Source organism: Talpa occidentalis, unplaced genomic scaffold, assembly GCF_014898055.3.
Source record: "Talpa occidentalis isolate TD23 unplaced genomic scaffold, MPIMG_talOcc4v2.1 talOcc4.8, whole genome shotgun sequence".
NCBI lineage: Eukaryota > Metazoa > Chordata > Mammalia > Eulipotyphla > Talpidae > Talpa > Talpa occidentalis.
The window spans coordinates 197,167-210,401 of record NW_023605194.1 but is presented as its reverse complement, the minus strand read 5'-3'; the positions used below and the strand labels follow the sequence as shown (position 1 = coordinate 210,401).

Sequence of the window (13,235 nt, the reverse complement as noted above, 5' to 3'; positions counted from 1 at the left end):
CTCCTCACATGCCGGCTCAGGACATACCTGCTCAGAACAGTTCAGAACAGGCGGGGCTGGTCGTCCTGTGTTGGGGCCTGCCAGAGGGGTGCCCCTGGTGCCCACACCCCTGGGTGCCCCCCCGGGTGCCCACATGCACACAGGTACCCCCACACACAGGTGCACATAACGCACACAGGTGCCCCCCCATGGGTGCCCCCCAACAAGTGCCCACAGACACAAGGTGCACACACAGGAACACATGCAGCACCCGGGTGCCCACACCCCCAGATGCGCACATGCAGCCACACACTCACAGACCCCCAGGAATGGCCACCTGCGCCCCGCACTCTGCACCGCTCACCTGCACGGGGGCCTCTGGCGGGTCTCTCCAGGCCAGGGACCTGGCAGAAGAGGCTCCTCGCCTGGTCCTCCAGCTCAGAGGGGCTCGCCGGAGACTCCACTGGTTCTGCCGGGCTTGGCTGGGGGCTCCCACTCGGGTCCTGCTCCCAGCTGGGTGCAGCTTCAGGCGCCGGGTCCTGAGGCGCCGGGTCCTGAGGATCTGCCCCGAGGCCGTGCTCCCCGTGACCACCGGTCCACCCCAGCAGGATCGCACTGGTGCCCGCAGGGGGCAGCCCCCTCCTTCCTCTGCTGTGGGCCGCCCACAGGAGCAGGGGTCAGGTTTTGGGGAAAAGCACAAGGGGTCCCCGGTCTTAGACTATGGGGTGCTGTTTGCTCTCTCGTGTGGGGAGAGCAGCTGATGCTGCAGCCGGAGCCCCCTCCACCGGGCTGAGAGGGCTTCTGCGGGGTGGCGCGGCGAGCGCCAGCCCTGCTCTCCTGGAGGGCGCTCAGGGAGAGGCAGAGGAGCCGGGCTGGGCTGCGACCAGGAGGCTCCTGCCCAGCCCCGCCCGCGGCACTGTGCTCCCCCGGGGCCCCTCCGCCCAGGGCCGCCTCCCCCGAGACCCCTGCCTCAGCCAGAGTGGCCGAGTGGGAGGAAGGCCGCCCCCGCCCCCTCCTGCCCCCGGCTGGGCCCCAGTGAGGCCCGCAGGCGGGCAGAGGCCCCGGGTGAATGTGCTGGAGGCCCAGGCTGTCCGCACCGCCCGCAGCCGCTGCCAAGCGTGGGGAGCTTCCCAGCCTGGTCAGGGGCCGCCTGGCCCGCGGGGTCCTGGTCCCGTCGTGCCCCGCTGGCGCCAGGGCCGGGTGGGGGCAGCCTGGGGCTGTGTCTTTTGTCCCAAAGTCACGGTTGATGATCCAGTGGGGCTCGCTGGGCCTCCCTGCGTCTTGGGCTCTGGGCACAGGCATAGCCGCCCGGCGAGGGCCCGGGATGAGGGGCTGCGGAGGTGCTGGGGGCTGAAGAGCAGGTTTTTGGTCACAATTTAGACAAGGCGGGACAGGTGGGTCGGGACGGGGACACCCGGCTGGCTGCGTGAGTGCAGGGACGCGCTTCCAGACCTGGACCCCCCCCAGGATGCTGGCCCGGGAGGGGGGAGGGTGTGGGGGAGGGGGAGGGTGTGGGGGAGGATGTGGGAGGGGGGAGGGTGGGGGAAGATGGGGGAGGGGAGGGGGGCAGGAGGGGGAGGGTGGGAAGCGGGAGGAGGGGCCAGCTTGGGAGCTGCTGTCTGTGGCTGCAGCTGACGCCCTCACTTCGCGAGGCTGGGGGCACCCCGAGGATGCTGGCTCTCACCCACTCAGGCGGTGATTGCCGGGGTCCCCGAGAGGGCACCGGGCCTGTGGATGCTGTGGCCCCACTCGGCCCCCCGCCCCTGCCCGCTGGGCCCTGAGCAGAGCAGCCTGGAGCCTCTGGCAGCGCCCCGACCTCACGCCGTCCAGCGGGCCTGGCCCGCCGGCCCCGGCCACCGGCGGGCGCCCCCACGCCGGCCTGGTTTTCTCTGTGGGACGCGCTCCCTTTGAAGCCGGCAGGGAGGAGGCCGTGCCCGCAGCGCCCCTGGAAGCCACAGGAGGGGACGCGCGTTTCCTCCCTCCCGCCCCGGCCCCAGCAGCCCCTGACCTGGTTTCTGCCCCCGAGGCGTCTGCCTCTTCCACTTTCCAGAAGTCAGCGCTGCCCAGCCCACCAGCGCCCCAGGGGTCCCCGCGGCCCCTCGCCTGGCGCCCCTCAGCACCCCTCGGCCCTCCCCTGGCGGGCCCCGGCCGCTCCAGGAACAGGCGCCTGGGAGAGTCCGTGCGGCTCTCGCTCTCCCCGCTCTTAAACTTCTCCCCAGTCAATCCTGAGGAGAAAAATGACCGAGGCACAGAAGGAAAGGACGCTGGCCGTGGGCCCCAGCGCCCCGACCCTCGCGCCCTCCTCCTGCCCGCCTGGCCTGCGTCCCGTGGGGCCCAGGTCCCGCCTCCGCGGCGCTTTCTTGGCGACCTTGGGAGGTGGTTGCTTTATTGGGCTGTTTGTTTTCTTGCTCTGGGGTGTGGAGCTCCTTGCGTCTCTGGAATGTAAACCCTCTGCTAGTGCCCGGCTTTCAAGCATTTTCTGCCCGTGTCGCTCTCACACTTGGGCCGACGCTGACCTGGTTTCTGCGGCGGGCCCGGGGCCGGCGGGGGGGCAGGCTGGGTGAAAACGCGAGGAAGAGCGTTTGCTCTCGCAAGACACGAGCTTGACGAGTGATCTAAAGTGAGAAGAGGCCAAGAAGACGCAGCCACATCCAACTCCGCCAGTGCGGCGCGGCCCCCCGGCCGGGTGAGCGGGCCTCGCGCCACGGCTCCCTCCACACAGACGGACACAAAAGCGCGCGCAGCGGGGAGCGAGCTTCAGCTCCACACCCCTCCCCCGTGCGCAAGGATGGGTCTGAGCGGCTCCTGGACAGGGGTAGAGGGGCTGACCCAGGAGGCATCCGGAGGAGAGGGTGGGAAAGTATCCTCTCAGCCTCGGAGGGCAGAGTTTTCTTAAAAAGAAGACAAAAAGGAAAATAATAAATCGGACGCCATGCAATCAAAAGCTCTGCTTATCAGACTCCAGCGCTGGAGAAAGCGGCCAAGAACTTGTACCCAGCAAATGTAAAGGGCAAACAAAGCAAGATGTCCTAGGGGTGCCCTGGGAAGCTGGCCGCAGGCCCAGGCCTCCAGCGGGAGGTGGGGCTGGGGGGCGGTGGCGGCGGCCACCATGGGGAGAAACTTATACGGGGAGAAAACTAACAGGGATGGGGAACAACAGACCTTCATTAAAAGCCCCAAACAAGCAACCCAGAGTCTGACTCCTGGAGACCAACAGCAACCAGACACAGGGGCAGGCAAGGGGCAGGTCAGGCCATTGGTGTCCACGGGGGGCCCTCGCCCAGCTCCTCACCCACATCAAGGAGAAGGGTTTCCACCACGGTGCAGGGTGAGCGCGGGCGGGAATGGCGGGCTGCCATTCTCACTGGTCTAAGGCAGTATCTCAGTGTGCTTTTTTTGTTTTATTTTTTTAAAGATTTATTTTTTAAAGATTTATTTATTCATTTTACACAAGAACCCAGGTACAGGCCAGATGCGCAAGAGGGTGAGAGGATTCACCAGAGACAGAGCGGGGAACAGAACAGGCAGACTGACTGAAATCCACTGCTGAGGGGAGCAGTGGGCGCGAAGGAGAGGTCTGCCGCACCATGTGGGATTCTCGCTGGCCAGCCGGAATCGAACCGGCGCTTCAGAGGCTGCAGACAGCTTCACAGCGCGGCGCTCAACCACCTGCGCCACCAGGGGAGGCCCAAGATTTATTTATTTTTATATAAGAACCAGGGTACAGGCCAGATGTGCGAGGGTGAGAGGATTCACCAGAGACAGAGCGGGGAACAGAACAGGCAGACTGACGAAGCCCACTGCTGAGGGGAGCAGCGGGCGAGGCAGGAGAGGTCTGCTGCTCCATGTGGGTAGCTCCCTGGCTGTCTGGAGATCGAACTCGTGTTGCAGAGGCTTGGGATTGCTTCATAGGTTGTGTCTTAACCCCTTGCGCCACCAGGGAGACCCCATGATCCTTTTTGAGTTAATTTTTGTGTAAGTTAGGAGGATTATTAGGTCAGTTTCCTTCTCTCTTGCCCGGGTGGCTATCCAATTATTCTAGCACCATACACTGAAGAGGCTATCACTTTCTCATTTAATTGGTTTTATCCTTTTGTCAAAAATTCATGTAGTCTATGTGAATTTGTATCTGTTCCATTTATCTGCCCCTGGATCACTGTGACTATATAGTGAATCTCAGCACTGGTAACACTGATTCCTCCAAAAGTCAGACGATTCTGGGATCTTCTCTTTTTCATAGAAATTTAGAATAGTCTTGCCTGTGTCTGTAAGAAACCATGCTACAATTTTTTTTTTTAAATGGGTGTAGCTTTTTTTTTTTTTTTTTTAAAGATTTATTTATTTATTTATACAAGCACTGGGTACAGTCAGAAGCGCGGGAGGGTGAGAGAATTCACCAGAGCCAGAGCGGGGAACACAGCAGGCAGAAGGACCGAAGGACACTGCTGAGGGGAGCAGCGGGCGGCAGGAGAGGTCTGCGCTCCATGTGGGACCCTCCTTCGGTGGCCGGGGGAGCAGCCAGGGATCGAACCAGCACTGAGGAGGCTGAGGGCAGCTTCGCAACCCAGCGCTCAACCGCTGCGCCACCGGGGAGGGCCCATGCTACAATTTTGATGGGAATTGCCTTAAGCCTACATGGAGATGAATTTTGTCAAATGCTTTTTCTGTATCACATGATCATGTGACCTCTTTAGCTTTTGATGTGGTGGATTAAAATGATTAATTTTCAGACATTGAACCAGTCTTGCATGCCTGGAATAATTCTACTTAGTTGTGGTATGTTATTCTTTTTTATATTAGATATTTGATAAAGTTTTGTGAGGATTTTGCATCCAAACTCATTAGAGCTCCTGCTCTGTAGTTTACTTGTTTGGTGCTGTTTCTGTTTGGTTTCGTATCGGGGTCATCCTGGCCTTATAAAATGATTTGGAAAGTGTCCCATCTTTTATTTTTTGGGAGAAGTTATGTAAAATTGCCTCAATCTTTAAAATTCTCTGGTGAAACCATCTGGGCCTAGATGTACGCAGCGTTTCCAGTTATTTTTACAACAGTTTAGATTTATACGCAAACTAGGCAAGACAGTGCTGTGACTCACCACAGCCAGGTTTACTGCTGACACCTCACCTCAGCAGGTGCTGCTGTGCTGCGGTGGAGACAGGGCCCCGCCTGCTGTGGGCTGAGCCCGCCCGTCAGCGGTTATCTGGGGGAAACCCCGGGCCCCACTCCACCCCACCTGCAGCCCCGCTGCTCAGCGACCACACCAGGGCTGCTCTGCTCCCAGATGACGGCGGAGCCATGGACGACTTCGGGAGAGGACTCACCCTCCCCCCGGCCCTGGGCAGTGCTGCCTCTGCTGTCCGGCTCTGGACCTCCTCTCCCTGGCCTCAGATCAGCAGGCGGCGGCCAGGGCTGGGGGCCGTGAGGGCAGCTCTCTGGGTCTTGCAACTTGCGCCCCTTCTCCTTGCTCTCAGGGCACTCCCCGCAGGTAGGTTCCCCTGGGAAGCCGGCCGGCGGAGGTCACCGCGGCGCGAGGGCCTCCACATCTGGGTGCCCAGGGGCCGTGGGCCGACCGGGCGGAGCCCAGAACCCGCGGGACCGCAGCCCTCGGGGTTTGGGGGGCCGCCCCCGCCCCGCCCCGGCCCCGCCCCGCCAGCCCGCGCGGACTCACGGGCGCACAGCGCGACCTCGGCCACTCGTGGGGGCAGCGGCCCCGCGTCCAGGCCCCGAGGCTGCAGTCGCGGAGGGCGGCCTCGTGGCCCCTGCAGGTCACGTTGTGCAGCCAGGGCGGCCCCATCTCCCCCGGCAGCGGGACGTCCCTGGGGGCGCCGGCCGCAGCCCAGCTGCCTGCAGACCGCCTCCTCCCGGCGGCGCCGCCCGGACGGCGCCGTAGCTGGACCAAGACGCGCCGCGGGGACCCCGCTCCGGCGGCCGCAGGCGCCAGTGACCCGGCGCGCCGGGGTCCGGGCCTCGGGCGCAGGTGCCGGGCTGGCGCGCTCCCTCGCGGGCGCCCGAGGGCACAGGGGTACCCACCCACCGGGGGGCGGCGCAGCGGCCAGGCCCCCGGGACCCCCCCCACCGCGCAGAGCCGCCCCGTCGGCCCGCGGCCCCTGCGCACCCGCTCTCGGGCGCCGGACGTGGAGGCCCTCGCGCCGCCGTGACCTCCGCCGGCCCCCGCGGCCGGTGCTTCCCAGAGCTTCGGCACCTTCCGGGAGCTCCGGCTGGTGAAGGGCGCAGCCCCTGCGCGGGGCCCCCCGAGATCTGCAGCCCCAACGGCGTGGGCCGCCTCTGCGCGCTGCACCGGGCCGGCGAGGCCGCCGCGCTCTGCGGGGCTGCGCTGTGGGCCGCGCTCCAGGCGCCGCGCGGAGCGGGCGCGGCCGGCAGGTGCGTGAGCGGCCGCGGCTCCGAGCGCACCAACCGCAGTGCGGGCGCGGGGGCTGGGGGTGCCCGCGGCGGGCGGGGCGGGGAGGGGAGGGGTGGAGGCCCACAGATGGGGGAGGAAGGAGGGGCAGAGGGTGGGGCGGGTGCCAGCCTGGGGGACGGGGCCAGGGGCGCCCACAGACGGGGCGCAGGGGCTGAGCCTTGGACTGACCCCAGCGGGAAAGGCCTCCCCTCGACCGTGCTGTCCGGGGCGGGGAGAGCAGGGAGGGGATATGGACAGACTCGGGGGTGGGGCTGCCGGGTGCGGGCCTTTGTGGGTGGGTCCAGGGCCCCAGAGCCGGGCTGCCCCTCCCCCTGGGCCTGGAAGAGTCGGTGTGACTCGTCCACACTCCCTGTGCTTGGTGCTGGGGCCCGACGGCTGCAGGGGACAGTCCATCTCGCGTGTGTCGGTGGCCTTGCCCTCCGGGACCGCAGAGGGCTTTGGGCAGGTGAAGGCTGTGTTCGCACGTGGACACCTGCAGCAGGTGCCCTGACCTCTGACCTTGGGGAAGCAGCCAGGCGCAGGGCAGATGGGTCTCGGCCGCCAGCACTTCCCCAGTGCGGGGCGGACCAGCTGCCTGCCGCAGGCGGTCTCTGCTGGCCGGAGCCTCTGGCCCAGCGTCCACCTGGGAACAGGGTCCTTCCTGAAGCGCTCTGCTCCCCAGGGCACGCTGAGGCCCGGCTGGCAGGCGGCGAGCCCCCTGTGCCGGGCGCCTGGAGGTGAGGCACGGCCTGACCTGGGGCACCGTCTGCGACGCCGACCTGGATGTGGCCACGGCCTCCGTGGTGTGCCGGGAGCTGCGGTGTGGCTCTGCCGTGTCCATGCCCGGGGCGGCCCACTTCCGCCGGGGTTCTGGGGTGGTGTGGACAGAGGCCTTCCGCTGTGCGGGCAATGAGTCCCTGCTGTTCCACTGCCCACGGCGGCCAGGACACCAGTGTGGACACAGCCAGGACGCCGGGCTCCGATGCTCAGGTGAGGCCACAGGCAAGCTGAGGTAGCCCTGCCCCGTCCCTGCCTGCTGCCCTTTAAGGTGAGGGTATGCAGCCGCTCACGGGGTGCCTCTGGCCAGGCAGGGGCATCTGAGGAAGGCTGCCATGAAGTGCGAGCTGGGTGTGGCAGGGACCCAGGAGCAAGGTCCTGCCACTCTGTGGCCACAGCCCTGGGCCCAGAAGGACGACACTCCGGGGTTGGTGTGGGGTTGTGGGGCTCTGACACCCCTGCCCCCGAGTTCCGGCTGGTCAACGGCAGCAGCAGCTGCCAGGGCCGTGTGGAGCTCCTGGTCCGGGGCGTCTGGGCACCCCTCTGTGCCACCCGCTGGGACCTCGCAGATGCCAGCATCCTCTGCTACCACCTCAACTGCGGCAGTGCTGAGGCCATGCTCCAGGGAGGCCATTTGGGGGGCGGGGCTGGGCTCATCTGGCCCGACCAGTTCCACTGCGCTGGGACTGAGCCCTATCTGTGGAATTGTCCTGTAAGCACCCTCAGGGTGCCCTCCTGCGCCCCGGGACACGCTGCCACTGCCGTCTGCTCAGGTAGGTCGGGGAGGGCACACAGAGAGGGCCTGGGAGGGCAGGGGGCGTGGGCCCCCTCGGATTTGGGGAGAAAGACCCGGCCCTCCCACCTCCCCGCCAGGCCTCCCCCAGGCCCTGCGGCTGAGAGACGGGCAGAGCCCCTGTGATGGCCGCGTGGAGGTCTCCCTGGACGGCTCGTGGGGCCGCGTCCTGGATGCTGCGTGGGACCTGCGTGGCGCCGCCGTGGTGTGCAGGCAGCTGAGGTGCGGGGCGCCGAGCGGGCCTAGACGCGCCTGCGCCGCCGCGTGGGGCCGCCCCGGTGGGGCTGCGCGCCGCGCGCTGTCTGGGCACGGAGTCCCGCCTGACGCAGTGCAACGTGGCCGCGGGCGCGGTGCCGCGGGCGCCCGGGGCCTTGCGGGACGTGGGCGTCGTGTGCGCGGGTGAGTGCGGCCCGGCCCGCCCGCGGGGCGGGCCCTGACTCCGTCTGTCCACAGGGAGCCTCCGGCTGCGCCTGTCCGCGGCCCCGACCGCTGCGCGGGGCGCGTGGGGCACCGTGTGTGACGACGCCTGGGGCCTGCGCGACGCCCACGTGGTCTGCGGGCAGCCGGGCTGTGGCCGCGCTCGGGGCGCCGGGGCCGCGCACTCCGGGGCAGGGTCCGGGCCGTGTGGCTGGGCGAGCTGGGCTGTGCGGGGAGGAGGCGCGCTGTGGCGGTGCCCGTCGGGGGGCTGGGGCCGGCCCGACTGCGGGCACAAGGAGGACGCGGGCGTCTTCTGCTCAGGTGGGTCCTGTTCCCCGCGTTCCTTGGGGGCGGCTGGGCGGCAGCCGGGGTGCTGTCTTCGTGCCGGAAACACCCCCTCTTGCTCTCGGGAGGGGCCTCTCCGCAGGGGGTGCGGGCTGCTACCCCAGCGGGCGCCTCCCAGGCCTGGGTCCCGCGCTGCCCTGGGCGGGGTGCGGGCGGCGCCTGCTCATCCCCCGGGGCGCCCGTGCTTTTCCTGTCTGAGTCTGAATCCCCCCAACGTCCCGCTGGGGGACTGTCCGCCTGTTTTCAAGGTGATGCTTGAAATGCTTTTGCTCGCAGGGATCTGGGCGTGAGCCCCCCGGGGAGACGGGGTTGTCATCCAGGGTGGGGGGCGGGGGGCGCGGGGCCGCCCAGGAGCCCGCTGTGCCGGGGAGCGGCCGCCCCTCCGCGGACGTGGCCCTGTGTTGGGCTCGGGGACGTTCCCGTCCGTCTGTCCTCGACGGCGCCTCACCGCGTGTGTCGCGGCGGCACCGAGGCGCCTGTCCGGCTCTTCCGCCGCCTCTGCGGGCCGGGCCTTCCGCGGGGCGCCCGTCTCTGCTCCCCGCTGCGCCCCGCCGCGGGCCCGGCCTGGGCAGGCTCCGCACCCTGGCGCGCCCATTCGCCGGCGCAGACTCAGGGGCGGCGCCGGCCCGGGCCCCTCTGCGGAAGCGATTCCGCGGCCGCTTTCCCCGCGCGCTGCGACCGCTCCCGCGGCCGGCTGGGCCTCCGGCCCCGGGCGCCCACCGGAGGGGCCTGGACCTGCGGAAGCGGCAGCTCCGTCCTTTCCCGGGGCTTGAATTCGGTGTTTTTACGCGTCTGCTCCGCGGGTCTCGACCAGACGGTTTCCTGCCTTCCCAGCGGTTTCCAGGGCGGCGTCTCCGCGCCACGCGCCGCTGCCCAGACGTGACAGCGCGGCCCCAGCCGGCCCCTGAGCCTGCGCCGCCAGCACCCGGGGGTGGGCGACGGTCGGGGTGCGTGACCGCGGGCCTCGCGCGCTGACCCGGCGTGCGGCCTGGCAGGGTCGGTGGCCCTGAGGCTGCGGGGCGGCCCCCGCGCGCTGGCTGGACGGGCTCTACCGCGGGCCTGGGGCGCCGTGTGCAGCCACGCCCTGCAGACGCCTCCCTGGCCGGCATCTGCGGCAGCTGGGCTGCGGGGGGCAGGGCTGGCTGGAGAGCAGGCCCGTGCCCGCCGCGCCGCGGCCCCGCCTGGGTGGACGGCGTCCGGTGCCGCGGGCTGCGCAGCTCCCCGCTGTGGCGGGGCCCCTCGGCCCGTGGCACCCCCGCGCCTGTGCCCCCGGGGAGGAGGCGTGGATCCCCTGTGCAGGTGGGGCCCTGGCGGTTTCGGGGGCCTGGAGGTGGCGTCAGGCCGGTCCTGAGAAGTCACCTGCAGGACACGTGGCTCGGGCCGGGGTGCAGGGCTCCCCAAACTTCGTCCTGAAGCCTTTCCAGGCGCGTGCACAGGGATGGCTGTTTTTAATCGCGCAGAATCATCACAGGAAGGACCTCGGGATCCCGGGGCGGCCCCAGACTGCGCCTCCACGGCAGCTGCCCAGGTACAGCTCTGCGCGCCCGCCCGCGCTGACCCGTCACCCCGCGCTGACCTGGCCTTGCCCGCCCCGCTGCGCCCCCCACCCCGCCCACCGGCCCGCTGCAGGCGAGGCGGCTGCTCCGGCGCGTGGAGCTCTGGCGCCGGCTCCGGGCCACCGTGTGCGACGACGCCGGGGACCTGGCGGACGCCGAGGTCCGTGTGCCGCCAGCTGGGCTGCGGGCCCGGCCGTGGGCGCCCCGGGGGGGCCGCCTTCGGGCCGGGCTCAGGGCCCGTGTGGCTGGACGAGGTGGGGTGCAGGGGCAGCAAGCCCGCCCCGTGGGGCTGCCCCGCGGCGCCCTGGGGCCACGGGGACTGCGGGCACAAGGAGGACGCGGGCGGGCGCTGCTCCCGTGCGGGGCGCGGGCGGGGGCGGGCGGGGGCGGGGTGCCCGAGGCTCCCCGAAGCACCCCCACCTGCGCGCTCCCGGGGCTTGTCCGCAGCCGCCCTTGCTCCTGCGGCCGCTGTGGGACCCGCCCGCCCGCCGCTGGCCTCAGGGGGGTGTGGCCCCCGCCGGGGCCGGCCCGTGGCCTGCCGCCCCCCAGGGCCGGCGCCGAGGCTCCTGCTGTGCCCCGGGCGGCCGGGAGCGGAGCCCGCCGCAGCCCCGCGCTGCCCCCTCCCCGCCGGCTGGGGCGTACGCGGCCTCGCGGGGGACGGGGAGGGGGACGCGCCCCGGGCGCTGCCCTGTGTCCAGCTCCGCGGAGGCCGCTGGCGGTTGGAACCCCGGGGCTTTCCCCGCCGCTCCTCCTGGGCCCTCCGCTCTGCGGCCCCTCCCCCAGGGCGCCAGGTCACAATCCCCCGGGTCACCCCCCCCCACCGCAGCACAGGCAGCAGGAGGACCCGCCTCTCACTGTCCCTCCAGGCCCTCCCCTGGCCCCCGACCTGCCGCGGAGGCTGGGAGCCTACCTATGGCCTTCTGCTTCGTTCTGGGTACCCTGCTGGGGCTTGTCTCTCTGGCCCTGGGGGCGCGCTGGTGCTGCGGCCGAGGAGTCTGCAGGGGCCGGTGGTGCAGCCGGCGAGGTTAACACAGGGCCCTGGGCTGGGGGCTGGGGGGCCTTGGCCCGTGGCCATCCTGGTGGCTGCCTTGTGTGGCCAGTGGCGTCCCGTGGGACTTCTTGTGGTCTGGGCCCACGAGCCATAGGGACGGGCCCTGGGCACGGCTCTGAGCCTGGCTTGGCCAGCCTCGGGTGCCTGCGTATGTGGACGGGGCTCTGGGCTCATCTGGGGAGGTTTCTGGGTGGCCTCTGGGAGAGCTGCCGCCGAGGAGCTGAGGGGGTGGGCCATGGGGGCACAGGCTGCCACGGTGTCTCCTCTGCAGGTTCTGGAATGTTGGGGAGTCCGCCCTCGGAAGGCGTTTATGAGGACATCAGCGCCTTCCCCGTGCGGGAGAAGGAGGGGAGGCCAGAGGACCCCCAGGGCCTGGGGCAGGAGGAGGGGTATGACGCCGCCGGGGAGCCGGCCCCTGAGGAGGAGGAAATGGAGGACGAGGAGGACGCGGAGGACGCGGGCGCAGAGGGCCACGGGCCCCTGAGCGCCACAGGGGTGCGCCTCTGTGCCCTGGTGTCCCTCCTGCTCTTCCTGCTGTACTGCTGCCCCCAGGGCTCGGGGCCGGCCAGCACCTACATTTAAAGACCCTGAGAGCTGCCTCGTGTGCGTGGTCACTGCCCGCGGGCTGGGCGTCAGGATGTCCGCTCCCGGCAGTGGCGTGGCCGTGTGGGGTGTCTGGGGGGCCGGCTGGCTGGTGAGCACCCAGTTCTTCTCATGGCGGAGCGGAGGCCTCTGGGTCCTTGTCCCCGGGGGGCAGCGGGAGCGGGCTGCGACAGCCCTGGGCAGCGGGGCGGAGGACACACGGGGTGGGCAGCGCTTGCTCTCCCCGACTCCCCGTCCAGGTGGCTCCGGCTTCACGGCGCGGCGAGTGGAGCTGTGAGGACGCGCCGGGCATCGTGTGCGCGTCTGTGTGCGTGCGGGCCCCTCCCGACACGCAGGAGGCGCAGCCTGGGCCCTGGAGCGACCAGGGCTGGCCACTGAGACACCAGCAAGACTGGGGTGGGGGGGGGGCGCGGCGCCTGGCTCTCACGGTCCTCGTGAATAAACTCCCTTCGGATTCATTCTGCAGCATGAACTCACCCCAGAAACATTCCTCCTACACCCGCAGGCCTGGGGCTGGCTTTGGACCCTGCCCCCTCGCCACGGCCTGAGCAGGCCCCAGTGTTCTCAGCCACAGCCTCTGCCCACATGGTTCCCTGGGGGCAGGCCTGCTCCCCAGTGACCAACCAGCCATGCTACACTTGCAGGCAGCCCCCCGCCCGGCCCCTTTGGGGCCCAACCTCCGCACTCTCCCCTGCACTGTGCCGATGACCCACCAAGCCATCGTGACCACACTCCAACCCACCACCTGACTGACCATTGGTGACCACATCCCGACCCACCTCATGACTGACAGCTGAATGGCAGAGGGCAGCAGAGTGGCCTCTCCTGCTCCACCACAGGCAGCTCTGGCCGCGGATCCTCCCGCCCAGCAACCTCCCTTCATACCTGGCGCGGGTCCGGCCCGGCCCAGCCAGGCTGAGTGAGGAGCTGATCAGTGCTAAATGGCCCAGTCAGAGGTGTGGCTGGGGCGCCTTGACAGAGGCTTTAAGGCAGGGCCACGTGGCTTGGGGGGAGGGAGGTCCAGCCCTCAAACCCGGGGGCCCGGCGCCGGCCCCGGGGGGCCCAGGCCTTTGCGGAGACGGGGCCTCGGTCCGTCTCTCCTTCGCCTGAAAGGGGCCTCGGAGGCCTCGGGCCGGCCGTGTCAAGGAGCCGCTTGTTGTCGGGGTTGTCCAGCCTCCCCCCCCGCTAACAGGGGTGTCCTGACGCTGCCTTTGGGGGCCAGTGGTGACCATCGCCACTGGCCAGCGCTGCCCGGCCCTGCTGACAGGGGGCCGTCTGGGTCGGGCGGCCGCCCCATGTCTCCCCGGGCTGCCA

General features: G+C 69.3%; 1 protein-coding gene across 1 annotated transcript; it reads left to right on the top strand.

Annotated features, from left to right (window-relative positions):
* The first annotated feature begins 5,274 nt into the window (after positions 1-5,274).
* Positions 5,275-9,686, top strand: SCART1 (scavenger receptor family member expressed on T cells 1). Its single transcript, XM_037496864.1, is given in 12 exon segments — positions 5,275-5,397; positions 5,815-5,956; positions 6,063-6,398; positions 7,062-7,088; positions 7,091-7,374; positions 7,626-7,929; positions 8,030-8,177; positions 8,179-8,348; positions 8,403-8,567; positions 8,570-8,603; positions 8,605-8,687; positions 9,319-9,686. Coding segments are annotated over 12 exon segments (2,184 nt in total).
* Positions 9,687-13,235: the final 3,549 nt, after the last annotated feature.